The 25507-nt window shown below is 43.2% G+C and overlaps 1 protein-coding gene across 2 annotated transcripts in view; it reads left to right on the top strand.

The window, feature by feature from the left end:
* Positions 1 to 25507, top strand: part of tmem131l (transmembrane 131 like) — a 28133-nt gene that overhangs the window by 1196 nt on the left and 1430 nt on the right. Inside the window, exons 3-33 of one of the 2 annotated variants that reach the window (XM_086211931.1) lie at positions 3357 to 3400; positions 8697 to 8768; positions 11480 to 11603; positions 11699 to 11815; positions 12251 to 12355; positions 13804 to 13881; positions 15398 to 15551; positions 16193 to 16251; positions 16342 to 16447; positions 16536 to 16638; positions 16807 to 16951; positions 17064 to 17234; positions 17320 to 17386; positions 17471 to 17594; positions 18246 to 18315; positions 18422 to 18531; positions 18682 to 18751; positions 18930 to 19063; positions 19595 to 19737; positions 19837 to 20023; positions 20157 to 20342; positions 20878 to 21027; positions 21120 to 21666; positions 21760 to 21872; positions 22161 to 22330; positions 22408 to 22617; positions 22738 to 22816; positions 23001 to 23107; positions 23215 to 23347; positions 24029 to 24099; positions 24217 to 24350. In XM_086211931.1, coding sequence (XP_086068057.1) covers positions 3357 to 3400; positions 8697 to 8768; positions 11480 to 11603; positions 11699 to 11815; positions 12251 to 12355; positions 13804 to 13881; positions 15398 to 15551; positions 16193 to 16251; positions 16342 to 16447; positions 16536 to 16638; positions 16807 to 16951; positions 17064 to 17234; positions 17320 to 17386; positions 17471 to 17594; positions 18246 to 18315; positions 18422 to 18531; positions 18682 to 18751; positions 18930 to 19063; positions 19595 to 19737; positions 19837 to 20023; positions 20157 to 20342; positions 20878 to 21027; positions 21120 to 21666; positions 21760 to 21872; positions 22161 to 22330; positions 22408 to 22617; positions 22738 to 22816; positions 23001 to 23107; positions 23215 to 23347; positions 24029 to 24099; positions 24217 to 24350 — 4083 coding nt within the window. The remainder of the gene's footprint in view (positions 1 to 3356; positions 3401 to 8696; positions 8769 to 11479; positions 11604 to 11698; positions 11816 to 12250; positions 12356 to 13803; positions 13882 to 15397; positions 15552 to 16192; positions 16252 to 16341; positions 16448 to 16535; positions 16639 to 16806; positions 16952 to 17063; positions 17235 to 17319; positions 17387 to 17470; positions 17595 to 18245; positions 18316 to 18421; positions 18532 to 18681; positions 18752 to 18929; positions 19064 to 19594; positions 19738 to 19836; positions 20024 to 20156; positions 20343 to 20877; positions 21028 to 21119; positions 21667 to 21759; positions 21873 to 22160; positions 22331 to 22407; positions 22618 to 22737; positions 22817 to 23000; positions 23108 to 23214; positions 23348 to 24028; positions 24100 to 24216; positions 24351 to 25507) is intronic. The other variant, XM_086211930.1, reaches the window with a different exon arrangement.

The following is a 25507-nucleotide window of genomic DNA, read 5'->3' on the forward strand; positions in this document are numbered from 1 at the left end:
TGCAAGTTTCAGAGTTGTTAATCTGTGTTTTTTTTTTCCAATTTAAAAAAAAAAAGAAAAGAAAAACAACTGTAGAACAGAACCAGAGCGGGAGGCCACCTGCCATGTGGCTCCTCCTTATTTTCTTTTGTACATAGTGTCCATTATGGACTTGATTCACTCCTCCACACCGAGGAGGTGAACTGCACTTCTCCTTCAGTTTGCATGCTTCACCGTGTGACGTGCAGGATCGTTTAGCTTCTACTTGTCTTTCTAAACATTTCCAGTCGTTGCTTGCTGTGATGATGTAATCTTAGAGTAGGGTGAGTGCAAACAGCAGCGTGTATCCCTGTTAATTGATAACCTGCAATGAGGTCACCAGCTGACTGTCATGTTACTGGTGGGGGTGGGGGTATGTGGCATTTCTCCAGACTTTTAAAAACGTAATTAGGGCTTGTAACCTGTTTCTGGAACTGAAAACAAGTGCAACTTCAACCAAACGGCGGTGAAGACTTCCTCTTTTCGAGGGAGGCTATTGGTGGTGTAAATCACAAGTTTCATCTTGATAGGGTGGCACATTCCTCTAGCAAATGACTCACCCCAAGCACTGCATTTCTATCGACAAAAGGTTTTTTGGACGTTTATTTGAAAATGTGAATACAGCCATTATGAGCAGTAAATAACATTTAAGTGCATGAAGTACACACTTTTTCATTGCGTTTTTCAAAAAGTGCATCCACGGCAGCTTTGACTTCTTCCATGTCAAATAATGTTAATGCTTGCATCTAAGTAAAAGTTTAAATTTGTAATCCGCTACAAGCTCGCTAAACCTGCAGCTACAAGGATGCGGATCACATTAGAACAGCTGTGAAAGTCAACACTCGTGCATTAGTTCTGCCAATTTAGTGAAAAAGTCTGACTCTGTACACAAATTACGTACAACTTTGAAATGTGTCTTTTTTTTTTCTCAACCCAAACGCGCACACACTGAAGCCTGCATCAAAGCAATATGTTACTTAAAGAACAGCAATATCAAAACGACCTTAAATAAAAGCCATTATTGCAACATTTGTGTAGTTTTGTTTAAAATGATAAGTTGCTGTTATTGTGATCAAATTATTTAATATTTGGTCGACCTCTCATTTTCTTTTGGTCATACTTGGTACATTTAGTAGGTAAGTGTGTGTGTATACATTAACACATGTTGCATTTATACATATTTGTAAATATTGTGGTTAACGTTTGAATACAAGACATTTTTTCTTTTTTTTTTTACATCTCAGTAGTTGCCATGTTATTCGCTCGCTGTTGATTGTGCATGTTTTTACATTGTTCCATTTTATGTGTAGTTCTTTATTCCTGTACATTTCCTCTACTTGATTTGGAGCCCCAGCGACCGCAACGATTTCCCTGCACACTCATCATAAGCTCAGACCAGAGGCGATGCCATCAGGATCATTTTTCCAATTTGAATGACGGTAGAGAAATGAAAAAGGGACTGCGTAGAGGAAGAAGCACATGCGCGCGTCAGCGTTCAGACGTGCCGTTTCCACTCATCTCTACCTTTCAGACCAATTGGTGGACGGCAGAAGTGTTGACACTGGTAGGTGTCATGTTTAGATAGGCTGCAGTGAATGGAGCCACTGTCTCAGTTACATGGGCGTTGTGAAATAGAGCGTGACATGCACGTCTTTCTTCTACACTTCGCTCCTGCTGGTGGTCAGCTGGTTTAAGTTGCTAACGTTGCTGCGGCTACATTGAAGCACTTTTGCAGGAAGTAGGGTTGGTGCCGAGATAAAGAGGGAGAATATCAAATTTTGGCTGCAGGGATGATAGCGGAGCAGCTGTTGTGCAGAGCTGGAGCTCTTTATCTTTTCCACACAGCATTTATTTGTGATTCATCTGTTTTATAATGTATATGTAGACCTGTGATTAGCAGCAGCATAATGGTCATATGGTTGCCATTAGTTCTCAGGCTCCCCATTGTTGGATTAGTTCAAGTATTCATCTCTTACACCAACTTCTTGTAGTTGTGTTTTCACAGACCCTAAAAATGCTAAATCCTTCCGTTCATTTTGAGTTTCCTGCAGGCAGAATCAGTTTCATGTACAAATGGTGCTGTTCTGGTTCTGAATATTCCTCGTGTTTTAGTGGCTCCTCTGCCAGAATAAGTAGTAACAGCATGTTTTCTGCCATTGTTGTGCTTAATCAGCTGTCACATCCTGTTGACTTCAGCCATTGAAATGCCAACATTCAAAGATGCTGCGAGATGAAGAGCCCAGTGAAACACAGCTGAATCTTTTCAAGCTGCGATCTGATACCTTTGCCGTGTTTCTACGAGAGGTGTGTGACTTGTGTGGGCTGGTTATGATCCCATATGGCAGGATCTGTGATACCATAAATTCATATGAGAAATGTTCCGTTTTCCTCAGACACAGCCTTCATGTAGTGACCCTGATCCCAGTGTTACCCTGAAGCGGCCTTTCTGTCTGATTTTGCTGTAGCGTCATAAAAAGGACTGCGCCGTTGTGATGCTTTGCTATAACCGAACAACGCCGGCGTAATGTAAACTCAGCGTGTGAATATATGCTGCATCCTGGCCCGCGTCAGGTACACGAGCCTGAAAAGCTTATCGTTTAAAGTGATTTTGGCTGGTAGTTGATAGTTAACAAAGTGGATAGTATAGGTAAGATATCATATTTACATTTTGCACGTACCGAAAAATTCAAAAAACAAAAGATCATGTATTTATCATTGCTTCCTCATAATTGATAAAGAGACTTGAGTACTTGGACGGTTATCATGCATCCCTAATTTTTTTTGGCTCAGGCATGTGGTTTCTCTTCATCTCTAAATATAGAGTCCAACGCCGCTGATTTGAAGGTTCCATTTGTCACAACAATGGCTTGTTTCTAAAGATGTATTTGTAGATTCAAGGTTTGCTAGTAAGATTCCAACAAGTCTTGTATTCGTTCAGTCATACAACAGTGCAAATCCCCAGTTTATCTCCTACGTTTTTCATAATAATATCATGTTTTTATGCGAAAGTAAATCATTTCGTCGTGTCCATAAATGGCGAGAACAGAAGCTTTGGCGCACAATGAAGGCTTCAGTGCGTTGGAGGCGACTTCAGGTTGACCACGATTCAAGAAATAAAATTCAAGGAAGCGGCATGACGCAAAACCGTCTAAATGTGATGAAATAAAATGCCCAGGTACCGCTTTGAAAGATACCTTCACTCTGCATCAGAACTTAAAGACATGTACAACATGATCTTAGTAGAAAGCAGTACGGTGGCAATCCCCCAAATTTTAAACTTGATACTACTTTTTTTATTCAGAAGGGTTTTGTTTTTTTTGTTTTTTTGTCTTTTGCAGGTGGAGAAGGGGCCAAGGAAGGATGGTCTTCCACTAGATGAAAGGTATGTGGGTTGTTTTATTTATTTATAATCCTCTGTGGGGACAGCATCAAAACTCAAAACACTGTAGGGTTTTGATATTACATATTAAACGTGACTATTGGGAACCACTGCCAAAAAAAGTTGTGAAAGACATTCAAATCATCTGAGCTTGCCAGGTCAGATGTCGTCCGGAGAAAGTTTTTGCTACGGTTAGAGCTCAAGAGTGTGTACCAACAAAAACTTGTGCAAGGTTTCCACCTGTTCTCCTCTGAAGTCGATAGACTTTCCACCAAGTCACATCACTGTGTGTGTGTGTGTGTGGGGACGACAACTCAGGGTAGCGCACATCCTACTGAGGCTTTGTCTCATGTATGTGTAGACTACGCCTATACTGTAAGATATAGAATGAGAGCAGAGCTGTGGTGGAACTCTGGCTTGTGAACAGCTCAGTGGAAAATCAAGCATACCACTTGGTCATGAGAGAATGGTGGCGGACTGGGAGTGCTGTTTAAATGTGCTCGAATTTAATGTGAACGTGTCAAAGAAGACCCCCCCCCCCCGAGTTCTGTTTAATGATACGTTTCATATAAAGGAGTCAACAACGTCAGCAGCCGTTTGTTGACGTGTATTTGTAACTCCAACAAACCAGGGATGTGGTGGCTTCTACTGCAGCTACGACGGGGCTCCGAGTTTGCAAAGAGGCTTTTAAAAGTCTTTCCCTGTATGCAGGCTATGTTGTTTATGTTGGTGAGTGAGGGGGTGTGTGACGGAGAGAGTTGGGGGGGGGGGGGTGTTACACAGGCACAGAACCAAATTCCTGACTAATTTTAGAACTCCTTGAAAGAAAAAAGAGGGGAGGTCTGTCTCTCCAAGCAGCTTTTTTTTCCCCCCTTCTGAAAATGTTCTTGAGTATAGAGGTTTCACATCAAAATATCAACAACTTGTGGTTTAGTCAGATCTTCACTTGTATATAAGCCTATACATTGTTGTTCTTGAGGCCTTTTGTCTTTGTTGATCATCAGGGTGAGAAGTTTGGCCAGTCTGAAGTGTATTAGGTTTACGTTCCTTCTTGGGATGTTCATACATTAACACCGTTCGGCCGGTGTCAGAGCGAGATATCTGTGTTCCTCTGCACCATTTTAATGGTGCCCCTTTCCACGTGTAAGTCCCGTGCCGTTATATAACCAACATGTCAGTGTTGTTCACTCATGGTCACAAATATGGAGCTCTTTAGCTGCCGACTGCGCTAAGACAACGCAATCTAGAGTAAAACATGATATTATGAACATGGTTCCCGCCAGCATCAAAGGGTGTCCTGACATCTTTAATGCCCAGAATTGTGATTGTACTTGTGATTTTTTTTTTTTCAGGGCGCAGGGAAGCCGATGACTGGCTATCTAAACATAAAGCATTATTAATTATGTTACAACATCATTTGCGAGCATGGGACTTGCATATACGTGTGTGCAGCTCAGATTAATCATAGCCTTGACGAGGTTCTTCAGCTGCTGACAAGTGATGAGTCTGCAGCCTTGATATAAAGTTTCTTTGATTCAGATGCAGCAAACTTGCTGAAGACTGCGGGTGTGTGTCTATTTATAGGCTCAGGGAGGTGAGAAGCAAAGGAGGCTTTGCAGGGCTTGTTGACCTTGAGACCTCCGGAGCTCTGGGTTTTGAGGCCTCTCGTGCCGGGGTTATCAGGCACTTGGCAGCGCGGCCGTCACTCTCTGTCCGCCTAATGAGCAAAACAGGCTGCAGACACAGAGGTGGCTAATATTTCTGTGTGTGAGCAGTTATTGTTGTTGAAAACGTGATAGCTGCTCTACTTCTGTAGTACTTTTACTTTAATCACCACCTTGTTTATTAATAGCACCAACTCGTTGGTTCTCTGTATCGGCCTCTCTGCAGTTCTGTGTGTAGTGGTTTGCACACATACTGGTGTGCCACATGGTTTCAGTGTAGATTCTGTCACTGTTGTTGCTTCTCTCTCTTGTACAAACACTTGTGAACACCAGCTGACCTAAACTCTCTCCTGATCTCCCTCTGATGGTGGAGGTCACTGCAAACATTGACTTTATTTGAGTTAGATCCAGGGGATCAAATAGCTCCAAACATAACTTGGTATTTTTGTACACTGGCAGTGGACAGAACCCTGGGACTACAGCTCAGTGGTGCGCTTGTAGAGTTTTTCTTGAAGGGCATCTGCTGGATCAGATACTGAGTCATTAATGCATAAAGAAATGGCCATAGTTTCAAATCTCTAAAAAGGAAAAAAAAAAGAACCTTTTTAAAGATGGGTCTGAATGTTTCCCACTTTGCATTTTAAGTGGCTTCTACGTATTAAAACAAATCAGATTCACATTTTCATGGCCGTCTCGTGTGACTGATTGTGATCAGATGTTACTTACCCGGGCTGCATGCAATTAAACGCATACACATTGCTTGCAGACACCAGATGTTGTGGGTTTTTTTTTTAAGCCAGTGGGAGGCAGCAGTGACTCTCTCACGCTTAGAAACAAAACTTGCTCTGTTCCTCCGTGTGTTCCATACAAACCAACACATCCTACATGTTTGAGAATGTGGCTCCAACCCTTTTGTGCGTGTGTGTTGGTACATCTTCATCATGTTCCACATTTATCAGTGTTTTTCTCCAGTTGAATTTAAAGCATTCAAACTTGTTTTTCTGACATAATTGAATTGAGATTCAACTGTAAATGCCGATGAGACAAAAATACTATTGTGATCAGCTGGTTTTATAAACGACAGTATTACTGAAAGGATGCTGGACGTCGTGACTGGATGCTGCAGTGATGGTGTGTGGAGTTCATGCCCCGACATCTTTTCTGCAGTGTCAGACTCATGTAGGACGACGTGTTCTTCTTGGTATTCTGACTTTCCCACCTGTCCCCTTATAAAACCATGTTCTGGAGTTCCATGACTATTTTTATTGCGTTGTTAGCAGCTGGATCTAAGGGTGTGTGTGTGTGTGGGGGGGGGGGGGGGGGGGGGTCATGTTGGTCAGTCGTCTGTCTGGTAAATATGTGTTATAATAATGTGTTGAGTCAGAAATTGCATTCCAGAAGGATTTTTCCAGTTATTTACACAAACCATAACAGCCACGCCTGTTGTTTTCCATGTTTAGCTGCTGGTTGCTAGCTGTGTGTTTTGCTTGTGAACATGCTGGTGGAAACACTGGTTGGTGTTGGAGTGGCTGTATCCTCCAGGCTTCCTGCGTCTGTTAGCAGCTACCTCAGCTCCTCTGTTTGTTTCTTCTTTCTTTCTTTTGGGGGTGGGGGGGGGGGCTGTAAGTCTGTCTCTCGACTTTTCTATCTGTCACTGTGGTTACTCAGATGATGTGTTTCAAATATCACATTTCCTCGCTCATGATTTGTGCTCAGCTGCACGGTGCTGCGAGCCAGTTCATCATTTGATGGCCTCCTGTGTTGCAACACAGCAGGACTGTAGCCTTGAGGTTAGTTTTTTTGTGTGTGTGTGTGTGTGTGTGTGTGTGTGCTTCTGGCTGCTGTCCGTGCTTGATTTTTGTTCAATGATTTAAACAAGAAACCTTTTAAATACGCTGCGCTAAATGGCAGTGATTTGGCTGGTGGGACACACATGAACACTTGAACCATAGCCCTGCAAGCCGCATGCCTCTGTTGGTCAACAGCTGTGTCAGTCTTCTATCAACAGAGTTTAGTGTTGTTTTCACACTCACTCACTCACTCACTCACACTCACTCACACACACACACACACACACACACACACAAAATCACAAATCAGCTGCTGCTTCCCTGCTTGGAGGCACTCATTCCCAGAGCTCATTAGCACTGGATATCACACACATACACACACACTCATAAATAAAAACGCAGTAAACCTCTAAAATGTGGCTACTGTGACTGAAATGTGTGAAAAGGAGTTTCCCGTTTTAACTCTTTTGTCTATTAGCTTTGTCAGAAAGCACATGGGTAATAAAATAACAAAATAGGAACTTGGAACTGTTAATTTAAATTGTGTGTGTAACATCTGCCGTTTAGAATTTGTTGCTTTGCTGCAGCTACATCCTTCTCCACAGCAGTCTTTGCAGCTGCAATGCCGTTGTGTCAGATTTGCTTTAATTGTCGAAAGCAATCTGCTGGAGATGCCTCTTCTTCTTCTTCTTCTTCTTCTTCTTCTTCTTCTTCTTCTTCATGCCTGAAACACACTGGAGATGTGCGTGATTCGTGACATCGGTGCCACATAGCGTGGTTTTTAAGCAGCCACACTCTGTGTTTGCTTGTTCCGCAGCTCAAGCACAGCCATTTCTATGGGGACTTCTGTCGTTTTAGATGCCTTGAGGACCACCTTGTTGCAAGGAAAGATAAATGCGCAGTGACGAGTGTATTGTGTATAAACGTGGTCAGAGAAACGGCTGCATTTCATCAGTGACCTGACAGACCGTCACGTTGCGCGTCCTGAACAGACGCAGTATTTTTCCGGTGTCTCTCGTCTTCAGACACTGTTGTTAAAGAGAACTTTGGTGTCGTAAACGCTCAATATTTTTATTATTTTAACAAACTCTAATACCAAGGTACCAGAACCAGTTGAGGCTTGCGTACCTCCACCCACCCAGCTCTTTCTCTCTGGTTGACGACCAAGACAGGAACCCTCCTGTTTCTCTGGTTGTCCATCACATGGTCAATATTTCTACTGACATTGTCCTTCAGATAATTGTTCATTCTCGTCCGTAAAAAAACTGTGAAGACAACATGTTCCTTTTCTCTGAGATCGTACATTTCAGCGTAATGATGTCATTCGTTTGGTCAGAAATATGTATTGTTATTAAACTCTTCCTTTTTTGTAGTCCTCATTCATATTTTTTGGGCTTGGATGTAAACTAAAATTTGAATGGTTGTCAGAAGCGAACAACCGCAGGATGGTAATTTGAGTTTCCTGGTCGCAGCTGTCAGTTGAGTGTTTGTTTGTTTGTTTGTTTTTTTTTTTAATGTATTTGTTTCCTTCACCACTTCTACTCTGCAAGTGTGTGATAGTGTGATCATTTCTGTGCTGCAGGATCCAAGCCTCTGTCTTAAGAAGGGAAGAGGTGGTTGTGACGTGGTCGGGGGCAGAAATAGTTGAAACTGTTAATGCACTGAACTGTCATATTCCCTGTTTGAAAGAGGGATTCGGTGTTTTTGCCCCCAGGTGTTGGTCTTTTTTATGAAAGTGAGAAGTTTTCTCTCATGTTTCAATCATATTTCTGAAATCGACTTAAATGAATTAGAAATATGGTGCTTTTGAGTAATGTTTTTTCCTAATCTTGGTCTCTCCACCAGCTCCTCGTTATATACTCGGGAGAACGGGAGGCCCTTGCATTTCCAGCCCCCAGCATTGGAGTTTGGGACTCAGTAAGTTCCCACTTCCTAGTTTCACATGACATTTCCTAACAAGTATGAATGGAATTCATTTTATACAGACAATTACAAACCCGTACTAGAAAAATCAAAGCGCAACACAAGGACAGAATGTACTTGATTTCATTATCTTTCAGTCTTGGTTGATGTGGAAACTCCACTGACTTAATTTAACCCCGTTTAAATGAAGGCCGTTGCGTCAGAGCCTGTGAACTGTCACTGTGATTGATGCCAAAGAAAAAGATTTCATAAAGCTTCACAAGGAGACAGGATATCCAAATATGGAAGTGGGCTCCCTTTCTGGGAGGCCTGGCTCCCATTCTGGCGACTTCATTCTTTGCCTCTGTGCTCCCAAAACAGACAAAACATCAGCTGCATTGTTTTTTTTTTTTTGAATTGCACCTTTATTGCAGAAGATCTCAACCAGGATACAGTATATGTTTATTTGTAGTTTATACCGCACACACACAGACAGTAACCAGAAATGTAGGTGTATTATTAATGCTAATAGCGTTGGATAGATAGACTGAGGCACTATTTGATTCTAGATTCTTGTATTGCTTCGATGCGCCTTGGGTCGGAACAGAAGGAGTAAATATCTTTTTGAAGACATTTTTCCTTCCAGATCCTACTTACGCTGACCAATTACTCGAAGATGATTACGAACCGAAACACAGTCATTATTTGCTTACTTGAGGAGTGGTAGACTCTTAATTGCACGTTGGAATGACCAGTTTGTCCCAGGGGTTTGGTTGCATTCCAAGAACAGTTCCCACTGCAGCCATACCAACTTTGTTTTGTGGCAGTAAAGAACTTGTAGACCAAATTTCCACAGTGCTAGTTATATGATGTGCATGCTTCTAGGTATTGCCAACAGTTGCCGCACACATAGACGTCAACATGTTTGTCAGATCGTATAAATTTTATTGGGTAATATGATGTTCAGATCTCTGTGGCACAGGGTCACAAATGCTGAACATGAAAAACTTGGGTGTCGGTATTTATAAGTGTCAGTAAAGTGAATAAGTGTTGCCCTGCTTTATATATCCAAAGGAGTAAAAGTGTGATTACATGAAGATGTAAACACGCGCAGCAATATAACCTCTCGCACTTCAACGACTTAAGATCTGGCCCACACAGAAGTGCCATCTCAGTCGGACATACCCTTCAATCGAGATCTTTATTATTATGATTATTATTACTACAGTGTTTCTCAACCCTGGTCCTGGGGACCCACTGCCCTGCATGTTTTAGATGTGTCCCTCTTCCAACACATCTGATTCAAATGAATGGCTCGTGATCAGGGTTCTGCAGAGCTGGATGAGGAGCTGATCATTCAATCAGGTGTGTTGGAAGAGGGAAGCACCTAAAACATGCAGGGCAGTGGGTCGCCAGGACCAGGGTTGAGAAGCACTCAGTTATTATATAATCGCTTCTGTTTGAAAATACTAGAAGCGCTTGCACAAACTTCATGATTGTTAGCCGTACTTTCAGTGTCACTAATAAAAACAGTCGAGTGGCCGGACATCACTTTGATTGAAGCTGATACGTCGAAAGCCAGAGAGTTGATCTCGGAGGTAATGGAACCAGAAGGCTTTTCATGGCATCCTCATGTCCTTTTTTGCTCACGTGGTTGTATTTGAGACGGCATCAACTCAGTGATTTTCCTCTTATAGCTTCTCAGTATCGACAGAATGCAAAGTAGTTATTCAGTGACTCCTCTTGAATTACAGCGAGAAATGCAAAGTTAATCTCTCATTTGTTCACGCTGACACTTGAGGGAATTAAGTATCATCTAAGCTTTATGAAAATAGAAATGAAAACATTTAGGGCTCGATGCCCAGTTTTAAATAGGACTTAAATTATGATGCTATAAATTCATGATTATCCCGGTTCATGCCGGTGTAATATTCCCAGAGGTGGGTGATATTCTTTTTGAGGGTTTTGTCCAGTTGTATGAACATAATGTGAAGAAATATCGTCACACAAATGAACATTTTAAATAAAGAATTTGACCTTAAAATGTCTCAATGGATAAGTTGCGCTTTTTGATACCATGTCAGAGTTTTAAAGGATTAAAAACAAAGCCTCCTTGTCTTAGATATGTGGACCACACCTAACGTCACAGCTGGGTTTGGTCGGGCGGCGTACAAACACCACGCTGACAAAATTACCTGATTTCGTTTAGGCTCCAGCAGCTACTAACAGACAAGATGCCTCTAGTATCTGGTCGTCTGTCTAGCCCGGGTGTTATTGATCCCCTGTTTAGATTTCAAATTGGTCAAATATAAATACTGTTACTGTTATTGTAGAGACTTCTGAAGTGTCCTGATAGCACTTGAACTCTTTATTTGTCCTGTAATTTACTAGTCAAGGATATCACACACTGTCCCTTCTGTTAACAAATAAACACCTTGTCCAGATGTAATTCAAACCGTCTCGCCCAAGCAAATGTAAATGGGGTAAATGCTCTTTAAAAAAGAAGAAAAATAACGGTCTTGAGAACATGTCTTGTCCCTCCTTACAGATATGCCTTTGTTTGCAGCTATAAAGGGTTATCTTATTAAACTGATCTGCAGACACGAGTCATTTTAGTACTGGTACAAAGGTTCAGCACCCCAGAATCCTCAGCGGGTTGTGGTGCTGTGTGGGTAAGAGCTTAGCGGAGAGCCCTGCTATTTCATGACGCTGTTCTATCTTTGCAGGCCGCTGGGGCTGCCAAGAGCTGAAACCATATATATACACAACCCCAGTCAGGAAGTTCCTGTGACCCTGCTGTCAATGTTTACATCCAGCAGACATTTTTACATACCTTCCTTTCACAGAAGAGTAAGTGTGTTTGTGCATAAGTTGTTCACAAGTAGTGATATTTCGCATTAATTCCATGCTCTTGCCTGATAGATCTTGTCTCTTCTCTGTCCTAGGTGATCCCACCCAGAGGGAAAGCATCTTTTAAACTAATTTTCCTCCCGTCTGAGGAGGGCAATGTAGAAAACACATTATTTATAAACACATCGGCCCATGGGCTGCTGTCATATCAGGTCAGCTATCACGCCCCAGCTACTCTATAGACCCTGTCCTGTTTCTGCAGTCATGCATACAGTGTTGAGGACTATTTTCAGTGTTAAGTTACCTGACACCATGCTCCACTTTGCCTGTCTCAACTTAATTGCACAGAATTTTAAAAGGCATAAGTGAACAACACTCGATAGACTCCACTTAGCTGTTTTGCTGCCTGCTACCATTGCATCTCATCACTGTGGATTCATGTATGTTTCTAATATGTAGAGATTATCCGCATGATGAGATTATCCACAGACTGTTGTCATCTGTGTGTTTTCACACACAAAAAAGTAAATTAAATGGTTAATAAAGTAAACAAAAGAGAGTCATCTCCTTGCTTGACTGCCTGGATTGAATATAATGCACCTGGTGGTGAGAATCCGTGTGATTAAAGCTGACTGTTGCTTTTCCAGGTATTTGGTGTCGGAGTTCACCAGGGCTCACTAAAGTCTGTCCAAAGAAAGGATAGTCTGCTAATATTCCCTCACATCCAGAGCATTAAGTTGACCCAAACTCAGGTATGTATTTAAACGTCTGTGCTGGTTATTTAATAATGACTCGTCATTGCAGGCCGCTGATTTCCTGCAGGCGCTGATAAACAGGCGGTTTCATACATACACACAGAGGCCTTGTGCTGCATGACAACACTTGCTGTCAGGAGATTACTCCATAGTTGTCAAGTCAGCATGAATGATGTCACAAACAAAAATGTAGAATGATTCTGGACAGAGTATGAATGCTCCATTCGTAACAATTCAGGCTTTGTACAATCATTTGTGGGTAGAAAGATACAAAATCCAGTGACGAATGTTTAAGAAGCGAGTAAAAGCGGTGAAAGTGTGTGAGAAGATATCTGGGGGAGAAAAAAAAAAAAAGCAATCGCCCCCACAACAGGAAGTGAGCCAGCAGTTGCTAAATGTCATCTTGGCCAAGTGCAGAGCGACCGTGACTCTAAAAATCACTCAGCTGCTGTGAACACTGAAATGAATGCTGTTTTTTTTTTTCTCTCTCCAAAAGCCTCACTGCCAATGAAAATGTTATCCATGTGCTTTATGTGGTCAACAACTAATTATTGGACTCATTATCAAGTCGTTACATCTGCGCCAAGTCATATTTATCCATGTAATCTATTTTCTGTGCATCTCCTCTTGAGTGCTGGGCTCTTACTCTTGGATTTGACAAGAATTTCCTTTTCTCTCCTTAATGAATATTTGCCTTTTTGAGATGTAAAAAGTCATAATAAATGATTCATGCTTGTAGAAATGACTCAGTAAAAATCATAGAGAAGGATTCTCAGTTATATTTAGCATGGAATTTTGCAGTTTTCACAGAAACATTTTTGAATTTTCATAGGAAGCAGTTTGGATACGGAAGAAAATAAACTGCTCTGTGCTGCCTCTCTCCTGCTCCACCTTTTTGAGGAAAAGGGAAAAACAAAAAGTCCAGTGCCAGCATTTTATATTTTCACAAAATCAATTGTTCAACACTCCAAAGTGTTCAGTTGTGTGAGTACATAAACAGGGAGTCAGAAGAAAGATGAGGTTCTAATTTTCAATGCAAAAACATTTTCTAGATTCATTCTCTGTTTTGTTATTTTACGAGCAGTATGGCATTCATCATTTTCACCAGAAATCCTGCTTGTGGTAGAATTTCAACTGCACATTTTGTTTTATTCTCAGTATTGCTATCAGAGGCCTTTGCTCAGGCTAGATTGGCCGCTCGCTTCTTCGGTTGGGTACCGTTCTTGTTCGTGTGACCCACTTTGTTCAGGTGACCCGTAAACGATTCCCAACGCTGAAAATATTGATCGCTGGAAAGTCTTGTCATTGCGGGGAACGGGTTAACGATGAATTGATGTCGGGGTAATTGTACTTGCCCTGTTTTTAGCTATAAACTGTAACCTGTTATTGTGGAGCACAGTTTACACCGCCAGGTAACTCAGGTGTGATTCTGCTCTGTCCTGTAGGAAGACGCCTCCAACATTACTATACTGGGTCTCCTCCTGGAGTGCAGCCTGCCGAAGAGTTTTTTCAACAGTCCTCAGGTACTTTATATCAGTCATTACCAGTAACGGGTCACCTTTTATTTGGTTCAAGTTAGTACCAGTGATGCTCTGGGATAACCTCAAATAGACCTTAGTGAAGGGGGGAAAAAAAAACTCTCTTAAGGGATTCAAATATTTATAATTTCAATTTGAATTAGTTTTTTAAATGGAGGAACGCGTGAAGCCTCCCAGGTCAAGGAAAGGGATTCTCCTTTCATTTCTTCGTGTAGCCGCATTTAAAAAAAGAAAAAAAACATTGGCTTAACAAATATACACTGTATGATAACTGTCAGTGTTCAGACCATGATATACCCTGGAAACATATTTGCTGCAACCCTAGTAGTATAACACCAACAGCTGGGACCATCATCTGAGGGTCTACGGTTTCTCCAGAACCCCTGAGGAGGAGAGGATCTCTTGCCAGAGTTTTAATTGCTTTCTCAAGAGACTCTATAATTGACTCGGGACTCCCAGTGCTCATGTTGCGCAATACACACGATGCAAGACGCAGCTTTAAATAATCTGACATTGTGGTAATAATTATACAAAATGAAATCATCCTCACGTTTAGTCGCAGGAGTGTCCCAGCTGCAACCTTTGGATCAACACCTGCCCTTGGTTCTTTGAGCTCCTCATCCAAGTCTTAAAAATAAAAAAATAAAAATTTGAGAGCCGGCCCTTGGTCAGTGTCGATACCCCTCACAGATTAGAGGAGCTTCCCAGGAAGTTGGCAGCAGCCTTGGTTTCAAGGGATTAGGTTTGCTGTTGCAGTCCTTGAGCCTGTGTGGCACTGCGCCCAGGCATCTGTCTGCAGGTCGTCTAGCGGCGGTCGACCCTCTGGGACCAGCCCTGGTTCGCAGGGAGCTTTTCACTCTCCCTGTGCTGATCTGTCAGCTTGAAGAGGATGCGTGTCTCAGGGTGAGGGGCAGTGAGAGGTCACTGCCCTCTTTCTTTCTTTCTTTTTTTTTTTTCCCTGCTGATGTAGAACATACAGCAGTAAAGAAGATATTTCCAAGACCGATTTCTACATGGACGATGTGTTGACCTGCTGTCACGGCCCTTGTGATACAGTATGATTATCGAGCTGCTGTAATGAACGGATTCCCCTGTTTGCCATTTTTAACAGGCTGTTATCACACTTGTTTAAAAATGCACAAAATTAAGACACTTGGTTGTACATTGTTTCACTGAATTTGAAAACTGAATGATGATGAAATTGTGTCGTAAATGAAAACGTTATTACTGTTGGTTTATTTTTGCCAATGAAGCAATGATTTTAATTCCTCAGTTAAACGGATACGAGGATGTATCATAGTAGATTATCTTGTGACATATAAATTACCACAGAATCAGTGTGTCATTACTCTATCGCCGTTGTAGGCAAAGTTACTTGATCGTATTTTGTCAGTCTGATGTATTCATTCCCTATTCAGCTGCCCCTCAATGTGACATTTTCGTGTGTGTGTGTGTGTGTGTGCGCGCGCATCGCTGTTATGCCTTTCCTGTCCCTTCCCAGGGGTCCTGCCTCCAGAGCGAGGAGCGCCTCAGTCTGCAGATTAATCTGTCAGCGCGCGGTGACCAGCCCGCTGACCTGGACAAGCTCAAGCCTTACGTCATTGAGCACATTTTGTTGCTGCTGGTGGCTCCCACTGCTGGACATGCAGCAGTAGGTGGGTGTTGGTGACCTGTCTGACCTATTTTCTGGAGCCAAATGAGCTGTGGGAATGTGACAGTGCCTAGTATGTCTACCACAGTGTACCACCACGGTCCTGATCTGGAACCGGATCTGTTGTTTTTGTGCACAATTCAGAATATCACGTGGAACGATACGATAATAGTAAATGTGTATGCACAGGACGAGTCTTCGTGACACTGGCAGTCATTCTAAATCCGTCATCAAGCAAATGCTGTCTGAACATTTTGTTTATTTATTTCAACACAGTATAACATCTGTCTGTAGTATATCTCCTTCTCTTGGTGTGGGTGGGTGGGTGGGGGGGGGGGTTATTCAGTGTTTCCCATATATGGATTTATTTGTGGCGACCCGTCACAAGGAGAATGTTTTACTATTTAAAATAGTTCAAATCCTACAGCGCTTCAGTACGCCTCAGGCCCAGTAAATAGACCATTAAACCTTGAGTAGAGTATTGGACTGTTCGTGTCAGCTTTCATCTCTGAAACACTGTGACTTTGCTCAGGATATCTGTGCGGCTGACAGCACGCAGGATATTTCAGCAAGTTAGCACACACACCGAGCGTATCATGTGCATCGATTGGACTTTTACTTTTTTCTTTTTTTGCTGTATTACAGGAGAACCAAAAATAGGAGTTTATATGCAAAATTCTGGTGGCAAGAGGCTCTACATTAAGGTGGGTTGTTTCCTTTTGATTTGTTCAGATTGTTTTGGATTATATGTAGTCATGTATTAGGTCGTGACCAAGTGGTTTAAATCTCCCCAGGACATGCAGGTGCTATCAAAAATAGATGCCAGCCTGGAATTTAATCAGGTGCTTTTGAGATCAGAGGCAAAAAATTTCACTGAAGTAGCTACTCTTGCCTGCAGAGGTGAGGTTTTATTTGTCGTCAGCATTAAGTTCAGTCAGTTGGTTGGTATTTCTTAAATTGTTAACCAATAATCTGGGTCTGATTTCAGGTTCATTGCCAGGCCATGGAAGGAAATGTATCAGTCGTGTCAGTTTAAAAGTCCTGGGGAACCAGACAAGCTACAACTTCCCTGGACTGCATATCACACAGAGGCAAGTCTGAAGAAGAATTGTTATTTTATTATTTGTGAAGTCACCTGGCAAAAATGTACGAATATGCGACAGTACGTGTTCCTTTGAAGACTAGGCAATAGTAGCAGTATTAAATACCTAAGCTTCCTATTGTGCGTGTTTTCATTAGTGTGAACCCCTCTTTTGCAGATGGAGCATGGGGGAGTTGTTGAGCTTCTTCCAAGTGAAGCAAAGAAACACAGATCAGGTGGACCTTTGGCTGACCAACCCCTTCTTCCTCCCTCTCACTGTCATGAATGCCACCCTGTCACGGAAGCTGCAGGGAGTGATGAAGGTGATCACCGCTGGTGCACGTTGTGATCAGAAATCAGTCCATTTATTCCGGATGGAGCCTGAGCTCATGGCAGGATCCAGCACTAACGTATCTGCTTTTCTCTGTCTGACAGGTGATCAACTTCAGCGGTCCATTGACAGTTCCTCAGGGCTGCTGGCAAATCCTGTCCCTCCAGCTGCTCAGCAGATCCCTGCCTACCAACCACATGTTCACCTTGAGTCTGGACACCAAACATGGTGCTGCCCTGCACATTCCTCTCTACTTACACTCCTCTTCCTCCAAGGTAAAAGGACTCTTAGTTTGTCAGATGCTGACGGGATGTGGTGCAGCGTATCAGCTGCATTAATAGTTGTGTCTTGCGTCAACAGGGAGAAGTAGTGTTTGAAACTGAACGAGAGTGCGGACGAACGTGCCCTCTCAGGTTATCTGAAACAGGTGAGTATAGAACATGATGCATAATCAGAGAGACCCAGCATGAGTTATTGTTATTCATGTGCTGTTTCTTTAAAATCCCCTCAGCTCGAGCAGAGTGGCAGCGTTCTCTCCTCCCAGATTTTTCTCCTTCGTCTTGGGCCGTTGACAATAAACTGGCTGCTGAGCTCTGCTCCCGATGGCAAAAAGACAAAGATAAACTGCCTTGCAGGTTAGTATGAAAATATTCCCCCAAATATATTCAAAAAAATTTATATCATACTCTTTTTACAATAAGAATCTTTTTTTACAAAAAAATTTTAATGTTGAGTTTCAGTGTGTGAAGTGTTTGTTTTTTTTCATGTACATGAGCTGGAGGCTTCTAGTCACCAAGTTAAGTTGTATAATGGACCACGAGTTAAAATAAAAGTCAGGGGCGCAGAAAAAGGTGCCCAAATATGATGAATCATTATTACACAGTCAGACAATGACACCAAATGTGATGAGATTTTTCAGAATATTAACAGTGACTGTCCCCCTGATACGGCAGGAAGTTTGGCATTGAATTAAAATCTGTGGCAAGTGCGAATCAATTTGAAAAGTCGTGTCGTCATCGCGTGAACCTGTGTTGTTGACTCAAACTAGTTATACAGATTATGCAGAGGAAGACACCTTGTATTACGCTTTAGGCTGTTTGAGAGAAACTTTTCCTCTGCAAATCATTTCAGTGAAGCTCAAACATTCAAGTGCAGCTAAAAGAAGTAAATCCAGTTTTTTCATCATGTTTTAATGCAACACTCTTTCCTGTCCACTGATTGTTGTCTCATGGTGTCATTGCACAACATTAACGTCACCCATCACTCGTGTCTCCTGACCCTCTCAGGTGGCCCAGACTCCCCGTAGAGACATCCTCGCCTCTGGATTTCGGTGCTACACCAGTCAATGAGAGCAGGGTGGGCGGCGCTGACCAGTTCTCTTAAGTTTTAAATCATAAATGTATCTGAAAACTAGACCTGGAACTTGTCCTGTTTCATTGAGAGAAATGGTTTGCTGTTGTAGGTGAAGACATTTATGTTGAAGAATCCTTCCTCCTCTGTGGTTTCTGTTGAGATTCAGATTATCTCTCAGTACCCTGCCCCCCTGGGGGCTCTGGACCTTCTAACCAAATGGTAAGGAAGAGTATTAGAGAGGGAATCAATGGTGTTTTCTTTTGTGTGTGTTTGTTTTTTTTTTTGTTTTTTTTGTCCCCCTCAATTTTTAGCTTTTATTTTGTTTTTTGCTGATTTGTTGTATTAAATTATTTTTTTCTTGATTGACAGGTTCAATATCAGCCCCCTCTCTGTCAACATCAGCACCTCCGAGTTCTCTCTGTTAACCACGCCCCCAAAAGTAAGTTGGGAGGGGGGCACTCTTGCCAAATAAAATCTGCCGTTGTAACTCTGGAATATTTATAGATTTGTTGAACACTCACACATTAAAGTGTGCGATGATTTTACACGTTCGCTTGTTGTTGTTGTTTTTTTCTCTGCCAACCTTTTCCATCCTCTCTGGTGTGTTTTGTGTGCAGGCGAGTGAGAATGTTGGCGACTTGATAGGAGGGGGGGTCCTGCGTCTGCTGCTGCAGCCTTGGGAGGCCAGAGAAGTTGTCGTGGTCTTTACTCCCTCAGAACACAAACCCACCACCACCATTCTCATCATCAGGTACTGATTTATGTCACCAGGATGAGAGCCCAGTACACTTTTACCTGAGTTGGGGTTTTGCAGGGGTTCCCAACTGAAGAACCCACCTCTTTTCCTGAATGACAAGTTACAACCACTGTTTCAGAAAATTTTCAACCACCCAAATGGTTTGATGAAAACTGGTGCAGTCTTGACCTGAGAAAGAAGAAAACATCAGAATAGTGGTCAACCAAAATGACCAGCAGGTGGCAGTGCACAAGTAAAATATCCCCTCTCAATACACTCAATTTGCGGCCTAATTCAATAGAGATAAAACCAAAAGTGTAAAACTGCTGTGGGCTCATGTATGAGTGTAACCATGGATACAGACTGAACAGCATTACACTATGTACAATGTTGCATCAGTAGCATTGACTCAACCCTTCATCATAACACCAGTGTAACATCAGCAGCAGCAGCTTTCATGCTCCTCATATTGTAAATGTTTGGCTTAGACTCTTTTTTTTTTCTCCCCCTCTCAATCAAACGTGTATCTTTTTGTTTGTGTTTCAGGAACAACCTGACAGTGTTTGACATGGTTACAGTGAAGGGCCACGGGGCCAAAGAGCTCCTCAGAGTTGGGGGGAAACTTCCCGGCCCAGGAGCCTCCCTGCGCTTCAATGTTCCACAGTCAACTCTGATGGAGTGTCGAGACGGTGAGAATGAAGTTAAGACATTTAAAAAATAAAAAACGACTTTGACCTCAATCGTGTTTTGAAGCCGAGTCACGAAGGTTCACTTTTTTTCCCCTGTAGGCATGCGCACCAACAAGCCACCGTTTGCCATCAGAAAGAGTTTCAAGGTGGAGAATGCAGGAGAGCTGTCTGTCACTGTCATGTCAATGAATATAAACGGATACAAGTGTCAGGGTTTTGGCTTTGAGGTGCTGCAGTGTGGCTCCTTCAGCCTTGAACACAACACCTCCTCTGAGATCACGATCGCGTAAGTTCAGTTGGAATTGATTTAAGAAGCTTGTCACCTTCGTATCTCGGCAGTATCAGCGGTGTTTCTCACGCCATCTTCTTCCGTCTATCTCTTTTCTGCCGTCTCCATCTCTACCTGTCTGCTCTCTCAGGTTCACCCCGGACTTCACCTCATCCTGGGTCATCCGGGACCTCCTCCTGGTGACATCACGTGGCACTTCTTTTCCTTTCACCCTCAATGTGACTCTGCCTCACCACATGTTGCCTCTTTGTGCCCAAGTGGTTCCGGGCCCCAGCTGGGAGGAGACCTTCTGGATGGTCACACTCATCTTCACCTGGTTAGTTGTTTGAATTTCTATCATTCAAGAGCTTCCTCACATGGTTTAAAAGCTGCTGCCATGTTAGCTGTTAATATTTTCATATGTACATTATACATTTATAAGTAGATATTTCAAACAATATGAATGTGTTGTGTTGTTTCAACTGCGGTAAACAGAATCAGTTAAACCTGAAGCGATGCATACAAAGTAATTCTCACTTTTTTGTGTTTCCACAAGATGGCAAGCAGACAACTTTTAAAATGCTGGTTTTTCAGAACAGAGTTTGGATTTGTAGAGCTACTGTAAATTTGACATGGAGCAACAAGTTTAGTTACATATACAAGTTGTCCCTGTCTGTTCCACGTCCCCTCGTATGTAAGTCTGGTAACTTTGAGGCACATCCATCCGGTTCTCCTTGTTACTCTCAGTGCAGGAGAATGTAGATGATTGTTCTGGGGATTTGATTGGTTTCAATTTATACTGTTATGGATATGAAGTCCTTCCTCCTAGTTTCAAAGCCTGTGATAATGTCTGCCGTGTCTTCTCTGTGCAGCTTTTCCCTGTTTGGTGTTTGTCTGATGGCCTTCCATCAGGCTCAGTATATCCTGAGTGAGTTCTCCTCGCCCAGCATCAGGAGCAACCACAACTCTGTCTTGTCTCGGGACAGCGGCCCCGTCAACAACATCACGCCCAACGGAGTGAGGTACGACACTCTCACAGAGATTTGTATCCTAAGGGCTGAAAGACAAAGTCTGCAGTTGGTGTTACAATAGTTGAATTTGTCTGTTGTTGCAGTAAAACCAAAGGCAGCTGTAAGAGTTACGTGGACACCTGTCACACGTCTGACAAAGGTAAGGGGCGGGGCTCTCCAGCTTTAGCCAGCAGTCCCGCCCCGCGCCCTCAATCCTCGAAGAAGGGCTCCTCCACCGCCCCGTCCCAACCGCAAAAGAAACACAAGGTTTCACTTTATTATAGCAAATACAAATCCAGCGCATCTACAGCGGCGACGGGTGCTGCTATGATGGACGAAGAGCACGAAGACCCGATACCAGACCCTCCCCTGACCCCGGACCCCGACATCTGCAACAACAATGAACCAGCTTTCATCAGTGTGCTGGATAAAAAGACATCTGCAGACTTTCAAGAAGATAGCACTAAAGAAGATAGAGTGCCAGCAACAGTTATGTTTCCTATGGAAATGCCTGCTAGTTTCCCAGACAATGTCACGTTGGGTCCAGGACCGAGACCAGGCCTGCTGGCGTGCAATCCTGTCGAGACGACCTTCACTGAGCACTATGAAGACAAGATCCTCTCTGAGAAAAGGGACACTTCTGAACTGGAGGTAAGGATGGTGCTACGGTGAGATTGTATGTCTTAATCATTGATTTTGCACACAAATAATCTAAAAGTCTCTTACCTTTTTTCCTCCTCCTAGCCGAGAGAGGACAGCAAAGGTCAGAAAAAGAAATCACTGAGTACAGAGACCAGCTTTGTCTCAGGAATTAATAAGGGAAAGAGGAGTCGCAGGAAGGCAGATAATGTCTCAAGGTAGGACCCCTCATGTAATAAGTAGTCATAACAGTAAGTCCCAGTCACATGTTTGAAGCTCATCTTTTTTCTGTCTTTCTGTAGCATTTTCACAAAATGTTCACTTTTCAGTATTGTAAAACCAAAAGCAGTTGAGCAGAAGTTGTAGAGTTGTAAAGTCTTTCAAAAATTGACTGTGAAATATCCACAGTTTCAAACCTCTTTGAAAATCTTTTTTTGCACGACGTGTCAGTAAATCTCAGCAAAGGCAGACTTGTTACGGTTGTTAAAGAATTGTTATTTCCACAGTGCTCCTGAGCACAAAGTGCTAGTGGTGCCAGAGAGGGAGATGGACCCCGATTGGAAGATGGGCGAACGTAACGTCAACGAATCCCGCAACAGGAACCGCTGCTGCAACAGCTCCAAGTCAGAAGCACCAAAGCCGGGACAGAGCGCTGAAAACCCCCTCCGGCAGAATGGTGGGTCAACTTGACACACTCCTCTCCAGCGTTGTTACCTCAGCAGTCAATGAACCTTTCTGCCCTTTATTTTCCAGCAGGTGTGTGTCCCACTCGCAGTAGACGAAAGTGTACCACAGAGCGACGTGGCGGCGGGATGTGCGAGTCCGGCTCAGACTCGGGGAGCTCATCGGGTAGCGTGAGGGCCAGCCGAGGGAGCTGGGGTAGCTGGAGCAGTGCCAGCAGCATGGAGGGAGACAAGGAAGCCATCGCTCGGACACATGGCTGCACTACCTCATCTAGAAAAAGTAGGCCGTACTAGATTAGTCAGTACAAAGTGAACCCATCAGTTTTCTGTCTTAGGGGTCTTTGTGATACGATTAGAGATGATGACTTGCAGTGTTCTGAGAGATTGCTGGTCTCTACAGGGGACTCCATGCAGTATGGCAACTACACGGCGGAGAGAGACTCGTATCACCCTGTCAGTACAAACTGCAAGGCTCTCAGGTAACGAGAGACAGACGCATGAGGTTGTGCTCATCCAAGCTGCCCTCGCTGACATATTAACACCCTCTGATACACGTTTCATAGGATCACTCAGTGATGAATGAATACTGGTGTGTCTTGAGTGTCCAGACGGTGAAAAGTATAGTAACGTTTTCATGGTTCTGTTTGACGTCTCTGCGTTCAGCATGAACAGCTTGTACCATAAAGACCTGTGCCAAAGCCCAGATCCCTCAGCGTCCAGCTTTGCCCCCAGTTTTGCTGCTGTTGCTGCAGGAGTGGACAGGAACAAGGGTAAATCATTTCAGAGCTACTTTCCTAAGCTGCTGTGTTGAGTTTGTGCACATGCCGATGTCCTGATCCAGGATGTGGGATCTCTGACTTGTCATGTGCTCCGTCAGAGCTCACGGGTCAGTATTTGCCTGAAGAGACGTGGTCTGCTCCATCCATCCCCCTCACCAACGAGTTCAGATACAACACCACGGAAGCACTGCCCTACATACCTCAGCCAGCAACCACCAGGCCATACAATGGGTAGATATTGAAATACTTCTCCTCCAGGAAATACCTTAGTAAGACCGATGAATTCAGTGACTGTGTGATGCGAGAGGATTTGTTCGTTCGTGGTTTGTGGACAAAGAACTCGGTGAAGACAGTCAAACATTTAGCAACCAAGCAGACTAAGAGAGAAAGGTTTTTGAGACCAAATACTGCCCATAATAGTAATACAACTTTGCAAAATGAAACACTACAGCTGCCTTTTAAGTGGTCAGTGTATTTATTTGAAAATTTTAGTATTGTGTTGTCCCTTGGGGATAAGATCGAGATCTGTCCTGTGCAAAAAAGAAAAACTTAGCCTTGGTAAGGAAAATATTGTCTGTTTTATGGTAAGACATCATTCTTTTAGGTTTAAAAAGTCCAAATCATGAGAAAAATCATGTTTAAGAGATTAAAAAGACATTTTATTGCAAGATTTAAAGAGTTCCAGTCACCAGAGGCGGAAGTCAAAACACTTGGATGAGTCGTTCAGTGTTGAGCTGTAAAGTCACAAGTTAAAGTTCAAATTAAAAGCACTTGTAATTTTGTCTCGTAATTAAGATTTAGCTTGGGAATATTTTTATTGTCAGGACTGGGTTTTAATCTTCTGTGCTGCTCTACCTGGGTGAGGTCAGATCGTTGAATAGCTTGATCACACGTTTGCTCGCTGTCATGCAGGTTTACCTGGAGAAGTGCCAACAGCCATTGCAACAGCCCCTACACCTACAGCGAGGAAGGCCACTACATAGGTACAACACTTGCATCCATGTCCCCACCTCTCACAGAAAACACACCAACTCTGAACGGCAGCTGTCCCTCAGATTTCTCTTTCATGTTAAGCAGGCTCTGCTGCTGTCATCCCACAGGTAATGGAACGTTCCCCGCTGGTTTTCCCAGTCAAGAAAGTCAGAATGTACACAGCAGCCAGGCCTGCTGGAGTGAGGAGCAGCCTCAGGAACCCTCCTCAGCCTGGGACTCTGCAGCCTGTGTAGGCAGCAAGGTGATGACTCACAGCGGCCGCATCACCTGCTTGATAATCCGAGCAGTTAATCAGCCACACAGCCCGTAACGTCACATGAGGGTAAATTGTTGGATTCCGGCCAGAGTGAAGCCGATGTGTGTGGATGTGGAGCTTTCTGTTCGTCGTAGTTGAGAAGCACCACAGCGGTAATTCAGCGATTGTTTTCCTCGGAACGCCCTCGTTTATTATTTCACATTCTCAAAATCGAGCGTAGAAATGAACAGGGATGGATTTGGTAGACGAGTTGCTCTTAGGTGTGCATAGAGGATTTGATTAAAGCTGTGCAGTCTGCAAATAAACGAAGGGTTAGAATAAAGTGACTTAGTATACACGACAAATAATATAATAATAATAATACCCTAGTATTTGTATCAAATTACTCAAATTGAATGAATATTGATTTAACACGGATGTAATTTGTATTTCCAGTGTGGAAATTAAAGTATTTGACTCTTGGTGTCATGCGCAGCCTTGTAGTGTAGAAGACAATAATTACACACACGCTTCCGAGCTGAGAAGGTTTCGGTTTTACTGCTGCTGGAAAAAACAAAGACGTCGTTTAAGACGAGTTGGTAACAAGGTGAAAGTTGCGCGTTGAAAACCCCCAACCAGGCAGATGCGAGTTTGTCTGCATTTCAAATGTACCGGATGTTCCATCTGTATGTGACATGGAACCACCAGGCTGTCTCTTACACACCTGATCTTGCTGTGGTTGTCGTGTCACGTGACCTCAGCAGGAAGTGAACTGACACACAAAGGCTCCGGTTGTCTACCAGAAGTGGCACGCGCCAGACATACAACTGTGTTGTTGTTGGAAACTTGTGATGAGCAGCCAGTCCAGGATCCTCATTCACCGATCGCTCGTGAGTCATCGGAGTGTCAGCCCTCCACCTTCGATCGCTCGGCTCCGTTTCTCAGTAAATAAGAGGAACGAGCGCGTCTGCTGGTAGAGACCGACTAGTCTTGACTGAAACTGTCCTCATAAACTTCCCTTCAGTCGGCTTCTACTGGGTTTGTTTTTTTTAGCACCACTTTCATGACGCTGTCGTGTGTTCTTGCTCTCATGTTAATCCTCAGCTCATAAAGTGCAACAGGAAACACTCCAGTGCTCGATGACACTTTCACCCGTTCACACA

This window comes from Aulostomus chinensis, chromosome 8 (genome assembly GCF_037954235.1).
Source record: "Aulostomus chinensis isolate RoL2024-O1b breed Wild chromosome 8, RoL_Achi_v1.0, whole genome shotgun sequence".
Lineage (NCBI taxonomy): Eukaryota > Metazoa > Chordata > Actinopteri > Syngnathiformes > Aulostomidae > Aulostomus > Aulostomus chinensis.